We start from the raw sequence: 21,848 nt of genomic DNA, 5'->3' as shown, positions 1-21,848 counted from the left end.
ATCTATAATTTATTTTTTGTGCGAAAACATCAACTTAATTCAGATTTTAAAGGGTCTTATATGAAATTAAAATAACACGCTGCGAGCATTCCCCCAGCTGCTGAAAAAGTGGACAAATTAGCTTATCAATTCCCATTCCATATTTTCATTTGTCATAACGAAAACGACTCGAATTTTGGAATTTTCATCTTCAGATGTCAAAGCTCAGTTCACACAGTTCCTTGGCTGTTTGAAAATCCTCGCACATTTCGTTATCAGGATTTAAAACCCATTTCTTCATAATAATTTTTAATTATCATCAGTTTTATTTATGGTTGGCAGCGCTATAAATGGTTTTATCTGTATGCCGGAGGTACTGCTTCTCTGCCCGTCTCAAGATTTTTTCTGTTGCGGTAAGCTGCGATTCTTTTAATTTTCTGTATCTCGTGGTTGTTTTGTGTAATTTTCGTTTGCATAGTTGTAGTTTGATCCCTGGGCTTTGTTTTTTCTTGGTCTTGTGTATGATCGATGAACTTAATGTATTTTTTTAGGAAAAAACTATAAATAAAGTTTAAGTTTTTTATCTTTGTTTTTTGAGATGGCTGATTGCTTCCCTCCCCGCTGGGTTCAGCCCCCGTTTGTCTTGGTGAAAGTCTGGATGGTAGAAGCATATATCTATAGCATGATCATCCTTTGTCATTCGTAAACTCAAGTTGCTATTTTCGTGACATTTTAAGCTTTTGTGTTGATTGAATTGGATCACAGTTTAGGCTGAAAATTATTTGAGGAACTTCATTTGTCAGAGCTTTGATCATATATTGAATTATGGACGCGGTAATAATTAATTTAATCTGATGATGCTTAGAAATATTTTTCCCCTCATCGGGTTTCGTGAGTTTATCTTCATATTGAACTTCTACAGATTTAGTAAGGTTCAGGATTCAATTCTGCAGTTGATGGCTTCATATTTGGGAGGATTATATTCTAGTTTAGCAATGATACGCTGAATTCTTATCAAGAAAAGCGAAAAATTTTCAGTGGATATTTGACTTTGTCGGGGACTTTAAGACAAAAATGTGAAACTTGATTTGTATAATTGTATCCGTTTCACATTATTCAGAGAATTATATCTATTTTATATATTGCTATCATTGGCTGTATCAGTCCACTATATATATATTGCATTTTTTCCAGTTTCCTGGGATCGAAGAATTTAATTCTTACGATTGTTTTTAGTTACAAGGGCCGATAGACACAGTTCTTGTCAGTCGTGCTTACGAAACCATTTTTTTTGTTTGTCAAGTATTTTGTTTGTCAAGTTTGAAGTAATTTATTTGTTCCTGTAGCGATAGGACCGCTGGTGAATCCTACAGTCATGACATGTCTTCCCTTCCTCCGTCGTAGAAGCTTGGATTCTACATCGAGACATCCTGAGTTTGGAGATGGTAATATGAAGCTTCTTTACATGAAAGTTCTTTTAAAAATTTGTTTGGCAGCTCTTTTTTATAAATCGTATCCACTCTTTCCTTTTGGACTATAGAGTGACCTTTTTTCACTTGTAAGCCAATCATAACTTTTTTTCATTTCTATTTGTATACTTATCTATTTTAAATCGTTGTGACAACATGTAATTTTGTGCAGATCTTGCTGGAGTCTCCAATGTTAATCTTTATACGTACAAGGAATTGAGAATTGCTACCAATGATTTTCATCCAGAGAATAAAATCGGAGAGGGAGGATTCGGCTCCGTTTATAAGGTCATTGAAGTATATGTTTTAAATTTCTGATAAAAGATTATAGCATTAAAGGTTTTGAGATGGCTATTATCTGATATGACTCTCTTGGATTAACAGGGAAAACTTAGGGATGGGCAAATGGCAGCAATAAAGGTTTTATCTGCTGAGTCGAGACAAGGAGTCAAAGAGTTCTTGACCGAGATTCAAATGATTTCAGATATAGATCATGAAAATTTGGTTAAACTTTACGGTTGCTGTGTTGAAGGCACACATCGAATTCTTGTCTATAACTACCTCGAGAATAACAGCCTGGCAAGAACACTTCTTGGTACTCCTCTTGCCATAGTTTGTTCTTGAGTTCAGTGTATGGTACTTTGTCAAATGGAGTCTAATTTTATTCTTAATCTGCAATAAGGGGTCCAAAATTGACTCTTTTTATCTTTGTTTCCCATGGTGGCTTTTTTACGGATAATATAATCATGTGTTGAACAAGCGATCTTGATTTGACGAGGTGTACACTCTCATATACGTAAAATCTTTCTGCAGTCAGAGGTCACAGCAACATCTACTTTAGCTGGCAAACACGAGTTAAAATTTGCTTAGGAGTTGCAAGAGGACTCGCATATCTTCATGAGGGAGTGAGACCACATATAATCCACCGTGATATAAAAGCAAGCAACATTCTTCTGGACAAAGACTTGACTCCAAAAATATCAGATTTCGGTCTTGCAAAGCTCATCCCTGCCAGCATGACTCATGTCAGTACACGTGTCGCGGGAACTCTGTAAGTTGTAAAATCTTCTTGGACTGTTTCATCTGCAAATATCACTTCAAATACTCTTCTCAGTTTTCCCCCTTTTTCTTGTTATAAATATTCCAAAAAAACTGTAATAGAGTGAACAAAATTTTGTTGTTGCAGAGGTTATTTGGCACCAGAGTATGCTGTGAGAGGGCAGTTGACACGGAAGGCGGATCTTTACAGTTTTGGTGTTCTGATTATTGAAATAGTAAGCGGAAGATGCAACACTAACACACGATTACCTCCAGAAGAACAGTATATTCTTGAGACGGTATGAACTTCTTTAGTGACCACTATTTCGCTTAAGTTTTGCTCTCCGTGAACTATTTTGAAATGTTTTCTGTGTTTATAATGTGGGAATAACCCATATTTACTAGTAGTTATAAATCCCCTCCTATCACCCTGAGTTGCAATTTTACATTACTAAGCTCAGTTTAGGTTGTGTATCATATATGCCATACATTGGCTCCACAACAAGCAATGCAGTATTAAATTAATTTGGGGGATTTTCCAATTTCGTAGTCTACCCCTATAGGCTTGGTCTCTGGGCTCGTGGCCCTGTATTGATAACCACTCAAAAAAGCTCAATGTTAATGATATGTCTTGTATTTATATCCCTCTTCCAGATTTTAACGGGGATAGATGTATCTTTGATGATTAATTTTCGACCTTCATGGCTCAAATTCTACTTGGCTCCATAGACCACATGAACATATAAACCTGATCGTATTTCTCTCTATCACTTTCATGACCATCAAAATTTCGTCGCAGACATGGAAACTTTACGAGAGAAAGGAGCTTGTAGTGCTAGTGGACACATCACTTGATGGAGATTTTGACGTCGAACAAGCCTGCAGGTTCTTGAAGATCGGTTTACTCTGCACTCAAGATTCCCCCAAGCTTCGGCCCTCCATGTCAAAAGTTGTCCGAATGCTTACTGGTGAGACTGATGTTGATGGACTCACTATAACACAGCCTGGCTTAATATCTGATCTAATGGACCTGAAGGTAAGAGGTGAACCCAAGTCTAAGCCCGGAAACAGCAAAGCTTCTTCGAGCTACAATTCGTCTAGTTTAGGTGATCCAGAGAATACAACAACTTCGACCTTGGCACCATCCTCTCAGATGAACACCGTGCTTACGTTGTCTGATGGGAGGAGCTGATGACTAGGAAAAGTTGAACGCAGATTGGCTTTCATGGTTGTTGGGACATAAAGTGAATGTGGTTTTGAATTGCATGTGAACTTCTTTGGTGTACCTCGGTTCTGCAAAGGTTTGAACACCTCTGAGTGAGTTCGTCCCAACTATCTATATTACCTATAAAAATGTAGATGAAGGACATTGTTTTCCAATTGTGTAATGACAAAATTAACCTTCTATACACACTTCAAGAATAGAATGTAACTCATATATTAATTTTATCAAATAACTCATCTTTACACTACATTTAAATACTTTATCCTTTTAATTTTCTCTCTATATTTTTTTTCCAATGATTTTATTGTAATTTTGTAATTATATTTTTAGTACAATTTCTAATTAAGTAATAAATTATAGCATCATAAAAAGATATATATAAGTTTATTTCTTTTGTTATATTTCAAATTTTAATGGTAAAAATCATACCAATAGTTTAAAATCTATATTTAATAATTATTATATGAGTTTATTTGATATTTACCATATAATCTTATTTGAATGTATATTTCTTTACATATGTTGATTTATTTATTATTTTACAACTTATTTAACAAGAAATTAATAGTCATCAATGTTAGTCTACGAAAGATCGATATATAGAATTTATTATCCATGATATAGAATTGTAAAAATAAAAAGTAAAAAAATTCTTTAGGAGGTTAAATTAAATATTATGAGTTATATTTTACTATCAATATTACTATTTCATTTGTTTTAATATTGTTTTAATGAGTTAGTCATAATGATTTTAAATTAATAATTATTCGTCTTTAGTATGCTTCGTTTTTGTATATTATGATTAATACATTGATAAACTCCATAATTTGGTTGTTTTTTAGGTTATTATGCTTTATACGTGGTGTTTGAATATATAATTTTTTTTTAAAAAAATTTGTTTCAGTTCATTTTGTTCTATATATTATATTCATTACAATTTATTATGCAACATAAAATCATTTGCTTGAATTTTAATTTGGGAAACAATTTTGAAAGTAAGTTATATAAGTTCTTATAAATTGTCTAATATGATAAGAAATTAAGCCCATATAAATAACAAAATGATTCAAATTATTTTTTAGAAAAGCGATTTTTTAAAATTTTTATAATATAATTGATATTACGTGCAACGCACGTGCATCATACTAGTTACATAAAAGGGACACATCTGTAAAAATATACTATAATAGGCGAGGCCCGGAGTTACATTTACAAAAAATAAACAATTATACAAGCAGCAATACTAAAGTTTTATATTAGGACTTAGGAGGAGACTTGAGCATACAAATGGGGTTTTTTTTGGTTTAATTTATTTTCTTCTTTTTTTTTGGCATATAAATAAATGGATTGGTTGCATTTGATTGACTTTGGGCAATATTCTTGCCGTACACAATGTAATATATATTTTGTATGTGATTCATTCAAGAAATATAATTTTATTAGATGTCATATAGACAAAATCATAATTTATTACAAAAAAAAATTCTCTGTTTTTAACAAGTTAAATGAAGACAATAATTGTAACATTCTTCGTGTTATTCCACCACAATAAACAATAGGACTTCAGCAAAAGTCATTTAATTATCAGTTAATCTATTATTTTATCATCATCCATCTTCTTCGCCTGATCCCACAACTTGTTGCTTAAACTCAAAAAACTTATAAATTCCCCATCATTATTAATCAGTGAAAAATTTAATATAGTATGATAGAAATACATATGCATTATTATGTGCTTTGATACATTCCTGGTTTTTTGTTTTCTTGTTTAATATGAAAGTGATTTTAACTTGTTTATTGCTAATAATTTTCAGTGATAGAATTTGATTATTCTATTTCTTATTATTTATAAATATTTTATACAACTGATTTAAAAAGGTAGAATAATTAAAATTGTACGAAAGGAAACGTGACTTACATTGCAAGACACAATTTCTTAAAATTATTTTTTTAAAGTGAGATTGTACGTTTGGTATACATAATAGGATAAATATGTGATATATAATATAAGGATAAGTTAATGATAAATAAGATGTAGGATATTATATTTAATGTTTGGTATGATTTTAATAAAGTCATTAAATTTATATATTAGATTGTAATGACAAAATTAACCTTATCATAATAAATTTTATAATTTCAAAGTTGTTGGTTGAGTTCATATTTTATACTTGCATGATTTATTTATTTTTACCTAATTTTATATATTATATAATATGATAATTGAGCCATTGATTTTGTGAGTCAAGTCAAATATCAATTTTTATTGATATTTATAAAAATTATTTATATAATTATATTGAATTCATTTATATAATTATTATATTATATAATATATAAAAATATTTATTTGATTTTAATTTCTACCTACTAGCATGGATTTATAAAAATTATTTATAAATTGAGGGCAATTAAGTCATTTGTAGTGTATTTTATCATTAAATTAAAATTATCACACCTAATAGAAGGGACATTTTATCCTTCTATAAAATTATTTATCAAGGGTCCATGATATTATCATGGACTTTTTAAAAAGATATCAAACATGGCATAAGGATGATCATTTATCAACCTATCCCTTATCCCATGTACCAAACTATGCCTTATCATTTTAAAATTTTGAGTTTCTTAAAATCTATATTTCATATCTAAAATTTAAATAGTTTGTTTGCTCATGAAATACTACTTTTTTTTATCTTTTATTTGTATATTATAACATTCCGTTTTATGTTGTCACAAATATTATAACATTCGAGATAAGATTTATATATCATACACATTATCTTTATTATTATCTTAAACAAAACTTTTTCAATCGTTGTAAAAAGATTCTGCTAAGAGAGACCACTAATGTCCTATAATTTCATATATATGGCACGCATTTTTATCAACGTTAATATATTATGAATTATGATTATCAAATTTCGTGTTCGATTTTTTCAGACCAACTTACTTTCGTGCAAATTGTTGTGAATTTTTTTTTTTTTTTTAATTTTTTATCTGAGATCCTACACATCTCAAATTTACGATTGACGTTTTTAAAAAAACGTCAATAAAATGGAACTTTTCTATCACGTTTTCATTAATAGTAATTTTATACACAAGTTGGGTCAGGCTCAAATATTGACCCTTATAAAATATCGATCGAAAACTTAATGTACTTGGACTAAAATATTAAAAACTATATTATTTATGACAAATACCAAATCGATAATGTTGGGTTAAGTGATATGATTTCAAATCCGTGTATCCAAATATATCCAAATAGAATCGAAATGAATTAGAAATAAATTAAGCATTATTCACTTCAATTTCATGATCTACATAAAGTAACTTCTTTCTTGTTTTTTTTAGAAAATGCATGATCGAGTTTCATAAAAATTCATACGAAACTGTCATTTTCCTATCTGATATGATCTATAAAAAATATTATTTTTATATTAAAAACATTATTTTTTTTATTATAAATATAAATCAAGTCGATCAATGTCAGAGATATATCTATGTGTCATTAATTAACTTTTCATAAAGAAGGAAAAGATATTTTGTGAGAACTGGCCAAGTCAAAATTTTAGCATTAAAAAATTAAATATTAAGGTGATAAATTAATAACGATGGATTCAAATTTTGATTACAAATAAAAATATATAAATTTATATAAAAATTTTAAAAAACACTTACGATACCGTTTTACATCATGTGTTATCTGATCTGTTTTTTTATGTCAAAAATATTATTTTTCATTATAAATATAATAGAAACTAACTTAACCTTCTAACAAATAAATAAATATGATGCATGAGACTCCTCTTTTATCAAAACTACTCGAGGAAAATAGTAACTGAGACAACCACCTCTATCTACTGTCGGTAGCCTCGCTACTATTTGTGACATTCCGCTGAAAAATGTTCAGGTTTTACAAAATTACAAATTACCTAATTTATAATCATTAAGAAATATATATAAATTAGTTTAATTTTAAGTAATATATATTTATCATTAATTAAAAGGAGATCCTTAAAATACCAAACTTGGTTTAAAAAAAATACAAAAAAATATTTGACTAAAATACCCTAGTTGTTTTTATACATAATCTCCTATTTTAAATGAATAAAGATAATTTGTTATTTTTAAAAATATTTAAATAAATACATCATTTATAATTTAATTTTATTTCTTTTTAAATGGTAAAAAAATATAAATTTATATTATATTATTACACCATTGAGCAATTGGATCCCATCCAATATTTAACCTCAAATTTCCCCAAATCTCTCAGATAAATTATTCATGCTCTCTCTCATCATCAGTGCTTGTCTCACTCTCACCACGCCTTTTTCAAACTTTTAAACTTGTTTTCCACTTTCTTTTTCACAAGTATTCCATGAAAAGAAAAATAATTAGTGAAGACTAGGGTTACCACTTTTTCTCCCATTAATTAAAGCTAAAAATTCCTTAACATTGTACTGAGAATTGCTTAAATTTTGTTTGTGCGTGTTGGGTTTTTTTGGGCATTTAATTTGGTGGGTTTTTTGTTTTTTGTTTTTTTATTTATCATCCCTTCTGCATTTTCTGTATGAGGATGATGTTTGAAGGGAGCTTTTTTCATGGGTCGATTGTTGGAGTAAAAAAAGTGAAAAATGTTGTGAGTTTATTTATGAATTTTGCTTTTATGGAGACGTATGTGCGAAGCAACTTGGTGTTTTAGTTTCATTTCTTGCTGATCTCCCAACCGCGGAGTTCACAAAATTTTACCTTTTAACTGTGTGGAGGAGGAATATTCTGAATCTTTTTGCTTTTGTTTTATGGTACTTGTAAGCGCAAACTGGGAAATCAACAATTGGGATTTCTTTCCCTGAGCAGCAGAATATTTTGGAGATTGAGTTCGATTAAAATTTTTCGTCACATATCTCAATATGGAGTGCTTTGGTTGTGTATCATAGCGATGCCGGAGATAAAAACTATTAAAGATGCTCAGCTTCAAGGCCATTATGAACAAATATTACAGGACTTCAGAGAAAACCTGATCTTTATTGTGTGAGATTCGGTTTTGTGGTTTATTTTGTCCGTCCTTAATTGAAATCCCGTGGAGTTATTAGGTGATGGAGGATATTGGGTTGTTCAACCAAGGGTTAAAATGGTTGCGATCAAAGAATTTTTACTCTGTTCCAAAGACAAATTTTAGGTGTTTGAAGGACAAGATTGGAATTTTCATGGAGAGGCACTGGCCAATGGTTTGCTGTGGGTGTGCAAGATTTGGAAGAGGTCTGCTGTTCCTGTTGGTTTATTGGAAAAATTGCTCCGTCACAGGCTTCCAGTCTTTTATTGGGCTGGGTTCTGCGGCTCTGCTTCTCATTATGTGGAGTTTCTTTCTTAGCTTGACATCAATGTCCTGCCTTTTGTATCTACTGCTTAGCATGGTATGCATCCTGTCTAGATAAATAGTTCAGTACTGTAGTGTTTTATGCTCTGTCATTTAGTTTCATCCATATATATTTAGTTCAGAGATAATTATGTATGTATCCTTGCTCAAACTTCACGATTGAAAATTTTGTGCTCCAGATCTAGCGCCCTAGATGCTGATATTTGACATTTAAGATTTATGTTGAAAGAAAATTTCTATAATTGCTTCCCATGACTCATAAGAATGAATCAGGCTTCATTAATGCTTGGAGCAATAAGAATGAAATATTTTGTAATATTTCATGGCTGGCTGTTTTCCTAATTTTTTAAAAGTAATTTGTTTGTTTCGAATAATTGTATCGGCAGCGATCCAGTGGGCATTATTCTATTACGATTGATGATCCGTTGGATTTATTTTGGTTGGTATCCCATTTTTCTGTAAATTCTTAAAATTCATGTAGCTCGAGTAAGCATTCTGGAGACATGATACTTAGATCGATCCAAATAAGACCGTCAAAATGGTATGCACCTTTGCTATGTAGTCACAGTTAAGTGGCATGCTTCTATTCGACACAACTTGATTCTTGTTTGTAATAGCTCATCTCCGGCTCTTGGTTGCATCTGTTGGTTAAAGAAGTGTAATCTCGTGCAATGGGGAACTTTGTCCTATTTTTATAATCATGTTCCAAAAGATAGAACTTTTGAAACTTTCTTTCCTTTCTAAAGGGATGCTAATGAGTACTCATGGTTGCTAATTTGTGTCCAGGGAGTAGCGGGTGTTGCTGTTCAGTATTTGGGCTACACTCCTGGTCTTTTTATTGTTGGACTGTTTGCTATTCTAGTTTTGTGGATGTATGCTAACTTTTGGATTACGGGTACCTTGTTTATAATTGGTGGTATGTTCTTCTCCTTGTTTATATTGAACTCAGCACATATTGCTGATTGATGATTTATTTGCTTATCCGTTTTCACATTTTCTGGGCTTATCGCAATTGTAGAACAAATCGTTTTTTGGGAAAATAAGCAAAATGCCAATAATATTTGAAGTTCTTGGAATCTTGATAATATTCATAAGATGAACATTTGCATTCTCAATTTTTTAATTTAGCTTGCTTCTGGTTTTATGAACTATTTTTAAATTATTTTCTTATTTTAACATGTGAATTTCGTTTTATGGCAGTTGAAGCATCTCTTTCCCATGAAGTATACTCGTTTATCATCATGAACATTTGAAGTTGGCTCCTAAAATTTTCTTGCACCAATTTTTTTATGCCCCAGCTATTGCTCTTGATGAATTTGTTGATTAAAACATAATTCTGGAATGCAGGTTATCTTTTTTCCCTTAATCATGCTAGGTTGGTGGTTCTTATGGCAACTTTATATGCTCTATATTGTGTTAAGGTTCGAGTGGGATGGTTTGGAGTGTTACTTGCCTTTAACCTCTCATTCCTATCAAATGAAGTACTGAACTACTTGATTAAAAGGTGTGATAATTTGGGTGAAAACACTCATTTTGAGGAGCATAAAGTACCTGAATCATTTGCAAAAGATGATTTCTCCCCAGAGTGTGAATATTCTGCTCCCGGTGAAGAAGAGAAGTTACAGTCATGTAAATCCGACTGCAAACCTACTAATACTTCGTCCTTTGTTGAAAAACCTGAGGAACCCGTTGTTAAGAAATTGATGTGTAAAGATTCATCTTCAATACTTGAGATGAAGCGAATTTTAGGCTGTGGAGATCACTACGAAGCATTGGGTTTTCCACGTCAAAAGAAAGTTGATTTTATTCTGTTGAAGAAGGAATACCGGAAAAAGGTTGGTGCTCCAATCTCACCAATATATAACTCCTTCCCCCATACTCATGTTGTTAAAATGGTTATTTTTCACCTGGTAGTTGAAGTACTTTTCTCTGTGCTAAGTTTGTTCCAGTAATATCATTGGATTGGCATTTCATTTTCATATACGATGTTGGCTCACAGCAGCTCCGCCTGAAACCTTGACTTATAAAATAAGAATCAACCTTGATGGCTAATCAATGCTGAAAGATTTCAATATACAATATTTTGTTGATGCTGATTATGATATCATTGAACAAAAAAAGCTGACTGTAACATTTAAATAAAGATTAATTGTTTATTGAAAAAACCAAAGCTTATTGTTATTGTGCTTTAGCAGCATATCTTCAGCCAGTGGTCTTAATCACGATTCGATTTGGTGAATTCTCTCACTTCCATCTTACGAAGGCTCCTACCTTTGGGGATGTTCTGACCATTTCCTTATTAAGGAAGTGATTGTCATGTCATTTCAACTATATGTTATGTTTATGATGAAGGGAGTATGTGATATATGTTGATGGTTGAGAGCAAATGGATCGTGAGAGAAGATTACCAAGAACAAGAGTGTTGCGAGATGTTATTCGTTATTCATTTGTGTTCGTAGAATATCACCTTGTTTCCCATTTTGTGAACTTTATACCAGTTGGAAATAGTCTTCAAACAGCTTATTCTTCGTTAGATATATCCTTCAATGCCCTGATCTTCACAGTGGAAATCAGAATTTTATACCTTGTAGTAGAAAGAAAGTAATGATGTTATGTTTGACTGTTTGTATGAAAAGTACCTTGATCATCTGATTCTCCTTTACTCTAAACACAATGATTCACTGAATGAAAGGGTATTGGATATGATTTTGGAGAAGAAGCACAAGCTCCTCTTTGCTGCCTCGTGATTCACTATTCTCCCTTCCTTTCCAGCCTTTCTACTATTGAGCCTTGCTTTTGCTTTGTTTCCCCTATGTTTGATAGGTATTACCTTCGGGCCTTTATCTTATTCTGCCGACAAGGCAATTTTTAAGTTACCGTGGGTCCAAGTGATGATGTCCGACATGGGAAAAAAGTTGTTTTGGACAAACCTTCTTGGACCCACTTCTTTTGTTCCATGAAAATGTAATTCCATTTTCTTGTAAAAGTGAAATCCAAGCCTCCAAGGTATAGGGTAAAGTGGTTTGTTGATGAGTATCTTTCTTTGTCAAGATGCAAACGTCTGTGTATCTTGTTAGTTAGTCTTATTGTTTAATAACTTTTCAGGCCATTCTAGTTCACCCAGACAAAAACATGGGAAATCCACTGGCAAGTGAATCTTTCAAGAAGCTTCAATGTGCATATGAGGTTAGTGTTTTTCATGTTTTCTGGCTATTTTTTAGAGATGCGTGAGATGGGTTTGTGTTTATTGTATCCAATGGCTACTCAGGTTGGCATTATTACAGGTGCTTTCTGATGCTGTTAAGAAGAGGGACTATGATGAGCATCTCAAGAAGGAAGAATCTAGGAGTGTCCTGCAGAAATCACCTAGTACTTCTTATCAGGTGCAAATATGTGGATGGGCTAACATAACCTAATTTGTTTAATGTGTTCGTGTTCTGTAATTTCATAAGAAATGGATAGGCAATTAATACATAGATAAGAAAATGGTGCAATAGTTATTTAGAGCATGTATATTTGAGATTTCTGTCAACATTGTATGAAATTATACTGCAGTTGCACAATGTGTTTCCTACATTCTTTTTTAGTGTTTTACACATCACATTAAGGTCATTTGTGGTAACAGTGATGCGGAAAATTTTCTTTGTGCGTGAGCATATATTCATTGTAGTATTGTGTGTGTTTAGTCTCATGGAGGAATATCTTTTATTAATGCACACAATCAATCTTTGTCATGAGGCTGGAAATACACATGATAAATATGACTACCTGGAATTATGAAGTGGCTAGAAGTATAGGAGATTCACGATCTTCAACTACAATATGCAGACAACTGCTGACTTTTGTTCCGAGGAGTCGAGGTGCATACAGTGCACAAAGTGTGGAAATTCACACATCTGGATTTGTACAAATCGATCAAAGGCCAAAGCAAGATGGTGCCAGGTTTTGTTTCTATGAGAAGAAAATAAATTTGTTTTCGTATTTTGATTGGTATGCATAAAAAGTGAAGATGGTTTTGTTGGGTTCAGGATTGCTGTCAATACCATCAAGCCAAAGATGGTGATGGATGGGTAGAGTACAAAGGGTCACTGGTTTTTGATCGGCCACAAAAGGTATATTCTTTAATTTACGTCATCTCTTTGATGCATCGTCAGTTGAAATGATTGGGATGTGCTTTCCATGTCCTGGGTATGATATATCAATATATTTGGTCACTATTATACGACATCATCATGTTTAGCCCACACAATGGTGAAGTCATGTATATGATATTTGCAATAATCAGTATCTGATGTTTTTGAGGTTTTGCTCTTTGCTTATTAGGAATTTTTTTGGCTATCTGGTCTTTAAGAGTTGTTTTTACTTGAGGATGTACTATGTAGTGACTTTCTGTGAAGTTACATATTGATCAGCATGTAACGATTTTTATCTGACATTATCTTAAATGACAACATAGGCAAGTTGTGAATAAAAAGGCTTTTAAGAAAGCTGTCTTGGCTAGTGTTTAGATCGTGATTAACCTCTCATATGAAATCTCTTTTAAAGTTGAATTCTATTAGGACATGGGTTCAATATCCTTCCCTCAGACCATGACCCTGGAACCCTTGTTGTGCATTGTTTTTATGCCCTTGCAATATATTTGTTGACATGTTTACCTGTTATCACGTCCACGCTACATCTGAAATTTTTATTTATCTTCTCTTTCTCTTTCACGTGGATCTGTGGTAAGCTATGTCATACTTATTTTATATAGGTGGAAATACCTCGAGCATTTGTATGCGCTGAAAGCAGGATCTTCGATGTGTCAGAGTGGGCTATATGTCAGGTAAGTTTGTTGCTTTTGCTCGGAAGAAAATTTTGAATGCGTTGGACTTTTTGTAGCTTTCATTCTGGTATGTACGTCATATCTATTAGTTAGAAGTCAACATGTATCTTTGAGTAAAGACTTGGAAGTTGGAGGGTTCTACAAATGTTCCATATTTTTTATATCTGCGATCAATCTATGGAGATTAGTGTACGATGATGTTTTTCTATAATCGAAGGGCTGGTCTCAGATTGATGCATTATCGTTCTAAAGCCTCTGTGTTTATTGACATAGTACATCGACAATAATAATTAGGCTTCTATTATACCACTTGCCAAAGTTTGAGGAATATAATCATTATTATTACACAGCCCTTAGTCCCAAAGATGTTTGATTATAGCCCGATTTTCTAGTTCATTGTTTTAGGTCAATGTTTGCTCCTCACATTAACGAAGAAGTTCTGCAATTGCTGATTTCTCGTCATATTTCTACAATTTTATATCTTGACATGTGACATCACTATCAAAATAGAGTATAAACTGTTCTCTCTTGTCACCGGGAATGACTGCTGTTTTTTGCTTTTAGGGGATGGCTTGCAGGCCAAACACTCATCGTCCCAGTTTCCATGTCAACATGGTTGGATTAGAGAAGTCAACTCAGAGGTCCAACTCGGGTAGGTATCCATGGGATTTAGATGCGGAGATGATTGACGAAGAGGAGGAGTTTGAATTGTGGCTCCAACAAGCACTCGCATCCGGACTTTTTTGTGAAACTTCCAAGCGCAGGAAGAGCTGGAGCCCCTTTAAGTTGCCCCAGAAAAAAGGAAACAATCAATGGCGAAGATCCTCTCAAGAGCACAATTTTTTTTAACTAAATTTAACTTTCATCAATGTTAGGCGTACGTCTTCTGAAACTGGGAGGAAAACAAAGATGGGAAACTGTGGTTTGCAGTTCTCCGTAGAATCTTGCAAGCTGATGAGATGGAGGGAGTCGACGAAAACTAGAAAAATCCCACTGACTACCTGCAAAATTACTCGTTTCACACGGTTCATTGTGTAAATCATGTTAGATTCTTCATTTAGTGTTTTTCCCTATTGCATACCAGTTTGGCGTTTACAAGTTCGAAGTTGAAAATGGAACTGAATGGAATATCAAAAGTGATGATGTTATTGTACATTTGCCAATAAATTCACATTCAACCATTTTCCCCACCTTTTACGGAAGTAAACAATAAATGCTTGTTGGACTTGGATTATATTCTTTTGTTTAGATTTGGTCTCTTGTTGAAGAGATACTATGAAATATTATAAAATCATTCTTATTCATGTCACATACGTCAAATAAAGGTGGGAGCTTTAGAACTTCAAATTTTGATTTTTGTTAAAAAAAAATTGCACCGTGAAGTACCCTTTGAATTCTTGTTCCAAGACAGTGGATGATAAGCATGCAAGTTGTAAGGGTGGACTTTTATTTGACACATGTCAAATCAAGAACTACACGTGAAGCCAAGAAATCTCAGCTTTTTGGTTCTTGCACTCTACATAATTGTGATGTTGTACAGTGGGCGGGGGGAGGTATGGCGATATCGAAAAATGGTCTGGTAATAGCACATGCCCCTCCCCCCCGGGAGCCACCATTTTCTCCTTTTGTTCTCTTCTTGTTTCTTGGAGTGTCAAATACATGATCCAGTTTCGCCATCAAAATTTTATATATATATATATATATATATATAAAATAAAATTATTGTTTTTTCCTGATTATTGTTTGTGCAAACTTTGGTTCAAATAAAGGGTTAAAATAGCCACATATCATCAAAATATTATATATATTATATAACATGGTTCATTTGAATATATATAATATATAATCGACAATGAATATAATTAAGCATACTTTATTAAAAAATATAGAATTGAAGTTACATAATTTAATTTAAATTTTGAAAATGTGTAATTTAAAAAATACTTTTAAAATCTATCAGAAAACTAAAAGCCAAAAAAATCTAAGAGGCTCAAATAATAATAACAATGTAAATATAAAGATGTGAGAATTATGAGGAATCCAAAGTAATTTGATGTTGCATGAACTATTTGGAAAAAGGATTGACTAAATGTTGACCGAGTATAAATCTCAGAGATGGAGATGGAAATGACTCTGAATCTGAGGTGTGCTTTACCTAGATGTAGAAAAATTATATATGGCGTTGAAAATAAGAGGTTGGTGGGTGAGAAAAACAGCTCTTGTGAAAAAAATATTTATACATACAACATATACAAATATTTTGTGATCACTTAGACAAGTTTTCGGACTAACGTAATAGCTTACGAATCACGCTGTGCAGTTAAACCGTACCAGATAAACTTTGTACGACAAGTTCGTCCGAGATAAGATCGATAAAAAGAATCAAACTCATAACCAACAACCGATAGCTCATCGATTATATCAACTCAAACATCCCTGAGGTAAGATGTTGCAAAATATTGTAAACATATTATGTGAATTTTTGAAAAATTTAGCGCATAAAGATCGGAGCTATACATACACACATGCCTTTTTTTTTTACAGGTTACTGATTTGATAGGTTTGATAGTAATCGTCCATCGACGGGAATAGAAATCACGACCAAATCACCATGTCATTAAGTAATTAAAATGGTTCAATGATTTAACTTAATTTTGTTTATTAGTTTTCTAGTACTAGCTAGTCCAACAAATTTTTATTTTCCTCGTGACTATGTTAAATAATTACTCCCGCCATGTATTTTTAATATTATTAATATGAGTAAGTTTTTGTGAGACGATCACATATATCTTTATTTGTAAAACGGGTCAATCATGTTTATATTTACAATAAAAAATAATATTTTTGATTAAAAAAATAATATTTTTTCAAATATGACTAAAATAGAAGACATGTCTCATAAAATTAACTCATGAGCCGGTTTTTATTTATTAATATATCGAATGCACTAAAATTCAATATTTTTCAGATTGAGGAATAGAAAATGTTCTTCATTCAGATTGGGGGACCTGAAAAGGGTAGGGTTTGGAGTGTAAGGTTTGCTTGGCGTACACAGTTGGTATCCCCACGTGGGTGATGCCAGTCTATTTATTATTAATTAATTAATTTCACAAACATATATATATATATACACATATATAATATACTATAAATTATTTTATTTATAAGGATATGGTCTTTACATTTTTGTTTTTTGTTTTAAAAAAAAAGTGTTTCGTCTTACATTTGAACGAGTGGGAAAAATTTCGTACCGTCATGATTTAGGCACAGCAAAAGAATATACGCGTCATGGATAAATTCATACAGAGAGTGAAACTCCACTTGTGTGAATATCCTACATAATTTTATTTTTTTAATATCTCATAGAATAAAGGTTTTACAAGCGATTATTTTAAATTTTAAAATAAGCTTTTACAAATAGTATCTTAAAAAACAATTAGTTCGACTCAAATTGATCGATCAAATTACCAAATAATTCATGTCATATAATATAATTTTTGGTTGCGAGTTGGTATATATATATATATATATATATATATATATATATATATATATATTGGCCAAAATAATAAATGATGATTCTGAATATTGCGGAAAATATTCTTCCTTTAATCCCCTACGGCTACGTCAACATTATATTTATTCTCCGCCGACTCGTTGTTTGTTTCTATTAGTTATTAGTTGTTAAAAACCCTGGTCCACCTCGGAGTGCCTCAAACCAAATATTAATGGGGCTTTAAGCCAAATAACGGAACAAAGATTCTGTAAGTTTCAAATTCTAAAAATTCTCGATTTCGACAATTTATATATGTATTAAAAAAAACAAGTCTTATGAGTTCATTTCATGATACAAATCTCTTATTCAACTCGATTTATAAAAAATATATTTTTTTATGTTTAAAATATTACTTTTCACTCTAAATATGGAGGGATCGGGATGACTAGTGACTTCTCTATATATATATATAAGTATTTTTACATAGTTCTTTTGCTTTGATTCTTTACAAACCCTAATCTCTAGAATCATGAGTATAACCTAACGTATTTTCGTTCAAAGGAATTTATTTAACGATCCACATTCCTAAACAGTATCCTATCATATTAACTAAATATATTCAATGATCATTAGATGTCTTATTTTTCGCACAATATTTTAAATCATTATACATATATAATACACACACATACATCATGTATTATCTCACGAATATCGATCTCTGAGGTTATTTTGTAGGGGAAGAATCGGTGATTATCTCATGAATGGATTTATATTTAATAAAGTCTAAATCGTCGTTAATTTCTTGATTCTTTTCTGGATTATTTGGTAAATTGTATCAGGGAGAGGACTCATCCAATATTGGGTAATTTTAATCTTTTTTTAATGAGAATTTCGATGTGACATTTATCATATATATACGTCATATTGGTCTCATATTAGCGTCATATATGTCGGAAAAATGACGAAAATACTATAAAAAATAGTAGACTAAGATTTAAATTTTACCATTATTCCCAAATATTGAATACATTATGTAGTACTAAAGTATCATATTTCAAACTAGGTTTCATCTTCTAGACCTCTCCGTCCGAGAAATATGAAAGAGTGAAAGACCAAATGATTGTGATGTTTGGTTGAAGATGAAAAGTCTTACATTTACTTGATTGTTTGAACATTATTTTTCCCAAATAAATTATAACATTTATGTATCTCACAAAACCATTACCACATTCCATACCTTTATTCTTTATTCCATATCTTCTAATGTGAATAAATAGACATACGTAACATAAAAACATTTCATTAAAACACAAAATCTAATGTTTGTTACGTATCGTCCGATTCACTTATTTAAAACATATTCTTACAAAATAAAGAATTTAAATTTCATTTATTAAATAATTATTATTACTTTCAATTTTATGGCCAACCAAATTTTATGATTTTTCTATATGTATTGCAATAATTTTATTTTAAAAAATCCATAATTATAACTTTAAGCCCAGTAGAATTGTAAGTTTGAAATTCATAAATAAATATAACAAAATATAATTTTTTAAACACCAAATGAAACAAATTAGCAAATATCCTACATTGAATACACCTTCCATAAATGATTTGTTATTGATAATCAATAACATACATATTTTTAAAAATTATTTTTTATGTAAAAAAATACGTGCACGTACTCTAATTATCTCACACATGAGATGCTATTTTTATTTAATTTATTTCTAATATATATTTTTGGAATATTTTTTTCCCAATTTAGTTTACATTATAAAAATAAACTTATATTATATCTACTGTTTTTCACACATAACACGTACATCTATATTTTTTTTATTGTTTTGAAGAAGAACTTTATCACGTCACTATATATCAATTCAAAATAATAATTCTTAGCACTATTTATTTATCCAAAATTGTATCCAAACTGTCAAAATAATGAAGGCAAAAACTTGTGTGAGACGGTCTCACGGGTCGTATTTTGTGAGATAGATCTCTTATTTGGGTCATCCATGAAAAAGTATTACTTTTTATGCTAAAAGTATTACATTTTATTTTGAATATCGGTAATGTTGATTCGTGAGATTGTCTCACAAGAGAACTACTCAATAGTGAAATAGAACGAAGTAAGCCAATGCTCTCTTTTTTCTTTTTGGTTGTCGTCCATCCATAATTTTAGGAAGTATATATATAATATACTTTAATTAAATTAAATTAAAGACATATAAATATATATCATGTTAATTTCCGAAATGCTGTGTTTGTCTTCCAATTTATCTATGCATTTATTACTAATTTTTTGGTGGTTGGGTTTTCTAGTTGAGATCTACTGTTTGTACCTGTTCATACACTTTGTTGCAAGTGAATTCCTCTCCTTCGCAGCCATTATTGCTCTGTCTCTCCATCATCATCATCATCCCATCATGTACTGCGTGTTCTTTCATTTTACACACGAGTTTGAGATTCCAACACCATTAATTCTCTGTGTATCGACGATCCTTTTCCTAAAGGCGTAATAATAGTATTATACTGTGTGTTATCATGTGTTTTGTCACTTTCTCTTTCTAGGGTTTGTTCCTAAATGCTTGTTGCTGATTGGTTTTAAGCATTGGATATAGGTGTCATTATGTTAGGTTCATTTGGGTCATCATCTCATGACGAGGAGCCACCGCCGCCAGATGTCTACCACCACCACAACCGGATTCATGACCACCGAAGTTTGGTTTCGCCGTCAATACATATGCGGCAGCTGCTGATTAGCTGCGCGGAGCTGGTTTCAAGGTCAGATTTCACCGCCGCTCACCGGCTTATCTCTATCCTGTCGACAAATTCATCCCCTTATGGTGATTCCACAGAAAGGTTAGTCCACCAGTTTACTAAAGCTCTTTCTATCCGTCTCAGTCGCCATGCCGCCGCTTCAAATTTCTTCGTGATCCCTAATTCTGTTACCACCTCTGTACCCACAACCGCTGGCGCAAGCGGCTCTACAAGTAACGATGAAGCCCTCGTGCATTCCTCGTACTTGTCGCTCAATCAAGTGACGCCATTCGTAAGGTTTAGTCAGCTTACGGCCAACCAAGCGATCTTGGAAGCAATCCAAGCCCAACAAGCGATCCACATACTGGATTTCGACATCATGCACGGCGTACAATGGCCGCCGCTGATGCAGGCGGTGGCTGAGCGCTTCCCGGCACCAACTCTAAGGATAACCGCCACAGGGAGCGACCTCGAAATCCTACGCAGAACAGGCGATCGTCTCGCGATATTCGCTCACTCTTTAGGCCTCAGATTTCAGTTTCATCCTCTTATCCTCCTCACAAATGAAGACCCCATTTCTGTTACTTCCTCCGTTCTTATCTTGCCAGACGAAGCGCTAGCAGTGAACTGCATGCACTATCTCCACCGCTTGTTAAGGAACCGCGATTCCGTCCGCCTCTTCCTCCACCGGATCAAAGCAATGAACCCCATAGTATTCACGGTGGCGGAGAGGGAAGCAAATCACAACCACCCGTTTTTCCAGCAAAGATTCGTGGAAGCGTTAGACCATTATGCTGCGGTGTTCGAGTCTCTGGAAGCAACTCTGCCGCCGAACAGCCGGGAGAGGCATGCGGTGGAGCAGATATGGTTTGGTAAAGAGATAACTGATATAGTGGCGGCCGAAGAAGAAAACAGGAGAGAGAGACACGAGAGATTCAGATCATGGGAGGCAATGTTGCGAAGCTCTGGTTTCCTCAATGTTCCGTTGAGCACTTTTGCTGTTTCTCAAGCTAAACTTTTACTGAGGCTTCATTACCCTTCGGAAGGCTACCAACTCCATATCCTCAACGATTCTCTTTTCTTGGGATGGCAGAATCAACCCCTTTTCTCAGTTTCTTCTTGGCACTGAAAATGATAAGGATGTTTTCGGCCTACTGAAACCCTAACCCAGTAACCCTAATCTCCTTAACTTTGCATGTATTTTAATTTTCATCTGAGCTTTTGGGATTTAGAGGAAAACCATGACACCTATTTCGATGATTTTTCAAGAGTCGCCATCATCTTCATCCGATGGAACTAGACGATGGAACTAGTGCTGTCAAGATCAGACAAGCCGATGTCTAAGTTTGATTCTTAACACGTTGCTGCTTCGATGGTTTAATTGTATTTTATAAGATATTTATCTATGTAATTCTTATAATTTAGTATAATTTTTTTTAAGAATATTGCTAAACTTTATCTGATCTTTATATTAATTAGCTTTTCCAGATGAAACTATTGGTATCTGGCGCATTAAATCTGTATTTATGTGGTTCATGAAGAAGTTCGATTAGCATTAATATTATCTTTGTGGAGCTAGGGTTGTTTAAAATTTGTCATTGGTGGGACGTACGTTGGTTGATATTTTTATCTTCAATGCTAATAATGCCTCTCTTTTTTTCCAA

At 32.6% G+C, this 21,848-nt stretch overlaps 3 protein-coding genes across 5 annotated transcripts; all 3 read left to right on the top strand.

The window, feature by feature from the left end:
* Nucleotides 1-132: 132 nt before the first annotated feature.
* On the top strand, nt 133-3,694 carry LOC142555812 (cold-responsive protein kinase 1-like). Of its 3 annotated transcripts, none has more exons than XM_075666905.1 (7): nt 133-392; nt 1,326-1,424; nt 1,621-1,736; nt 1,833-2,043; nt 2,262-2,499; nt 2,635-2,785; nt 3,286-3,694. In XM_075666905.1, the coding sequence occupies exons 1-7, from the start codon at nt 311-313 to the stop codon at nt 3,676-3,678; spliced, it is 1,290 nt and encodes a 429-aa protein (XP_075523020.1). In that variant the 5' UTR covers nt 133-310; the 3' UTR covers nt 3,679-3,694. The 3 variants fall into 3 exon arrangements, with proteins under 3 accessions (XP_075523020.1, XP_075523022.1, XP_075523021.1); XM_075666907.1 differs by having other exon boundaries at nt 135-352; XM_075666906.1 differs by lacking the exon at nt 133-392 and adding an exon at nt 776-813.
* A 4,319-nt stretch (nt 3,695-8,013) lies between these two features.
* Nucleotides 8,014-15,109, top strand: LOC142555811 (uncharacterized). The gene is made up of 9 exons (XM_075666904.1): nt 8,014-9,131; nt 9,881-10,010; nt 10,442-10,929; nt 12,200-12,280; nt 12,379-12,477; nt 12,923-13,036; nt 13,123-13,206; nt 13,848-13,919; nt 14,484-15,109. Exons 1-9 carry the CDS (start codon nt 8,814-8,816, stop codon nt 14,766-14,768), a joined length of 1,671 nt encoding a protein of 556 aa, XP_075523019.1. The 5' UTR covers nt 8,014-8,813; the 3' UTR covers nt 14,769-15,109.
* A 4,779-nt stretch (nt 15,110-19,888) lies between these two features.
* On the top strand, nt 19,889-21,454 carry LOC142556813 (scarecrow-like protein 18). The gene has a single exon (XM_075668307.1). The coding sequence runs from the start codon at nt 20,054-20,056 to the stop codon at nt 21,311-21,313; it is 1,260 nt and encodes a 419-aa protein (XP_075524422.1). The 5' UTR covers nt 19,889-20,053; the 3' UTR covers nt 21,314-21,454.
* The last annotated feature ends 394 nt before the right edge of the window (nt 21,455-21,848 follow it).

Source organism: Primulina tabacum, chromosome 9 (assembly GCF_025594145.1).
Source record: "Primulina tabacum isolate GXHZ01 chromosome 9, ASM2559414v2, whole genome shotgun sequence".
Lineage (NCBI taxonomy): Eukaryota > Viridiplantae > Streptophyta > Magnoliopsida > Lamiales > Gesneriaceae > Primulina > Primulina tabacum.
Note: the sequence above shows the minus strand (reverse complement) of the source record. Positions and strands in the feature narration are given on the sequence as shown.

Coding starts and splice junctions, on each gene's coding strand:
- LOC142556813 (XM_075668307.1), top strand. CDS start 20,054: ATGTTAGGTTCATTTGGGTCATCATCTCATGACGAGGAGCCACCGCCG.
- LOC142555811 (XM_075666904.1), top strand. CDS start 8,814: ATGGAGGATATTGGGTTGTTCAACCAAGGGTTAAAATGGTTGCGATCA. Junction 10,930..12,199: donor AGAAGGAATACCGGAAAAAG/GTTGGTGCTCCA, acceptor ATAACTTTTCAG/GCCATTCTAGTTCACCCAGA. Junction 13,207..13,847: donor TTTTTGATCGGCCACAAAAG/GTATATTCTTTA, acceptor TATTTTATATAG/GTGGAAATACCTCGAGCATT.
- LOC142555812 (XM_075666905.1), top strand. CDS start 311: ATGGTTGGCAGCGCTATAAATGGTTTTATCTGTATGCCGGAGGTACTG. Junction 393..1,325: donor TCAAGATTTTTTCTGTTGCG/GTAAGCTGCGAT, acceptor TTGTTCCTGTAG/CGATAGGACCGCTGGTGAAT. Junction 2,044..2,261: donor CCTGGCAAGAACACTTCTTG/GTACTCCTCTTG, acceptor ATCTTTCTGCAG/TCAGAGGTCACAGCAACATC.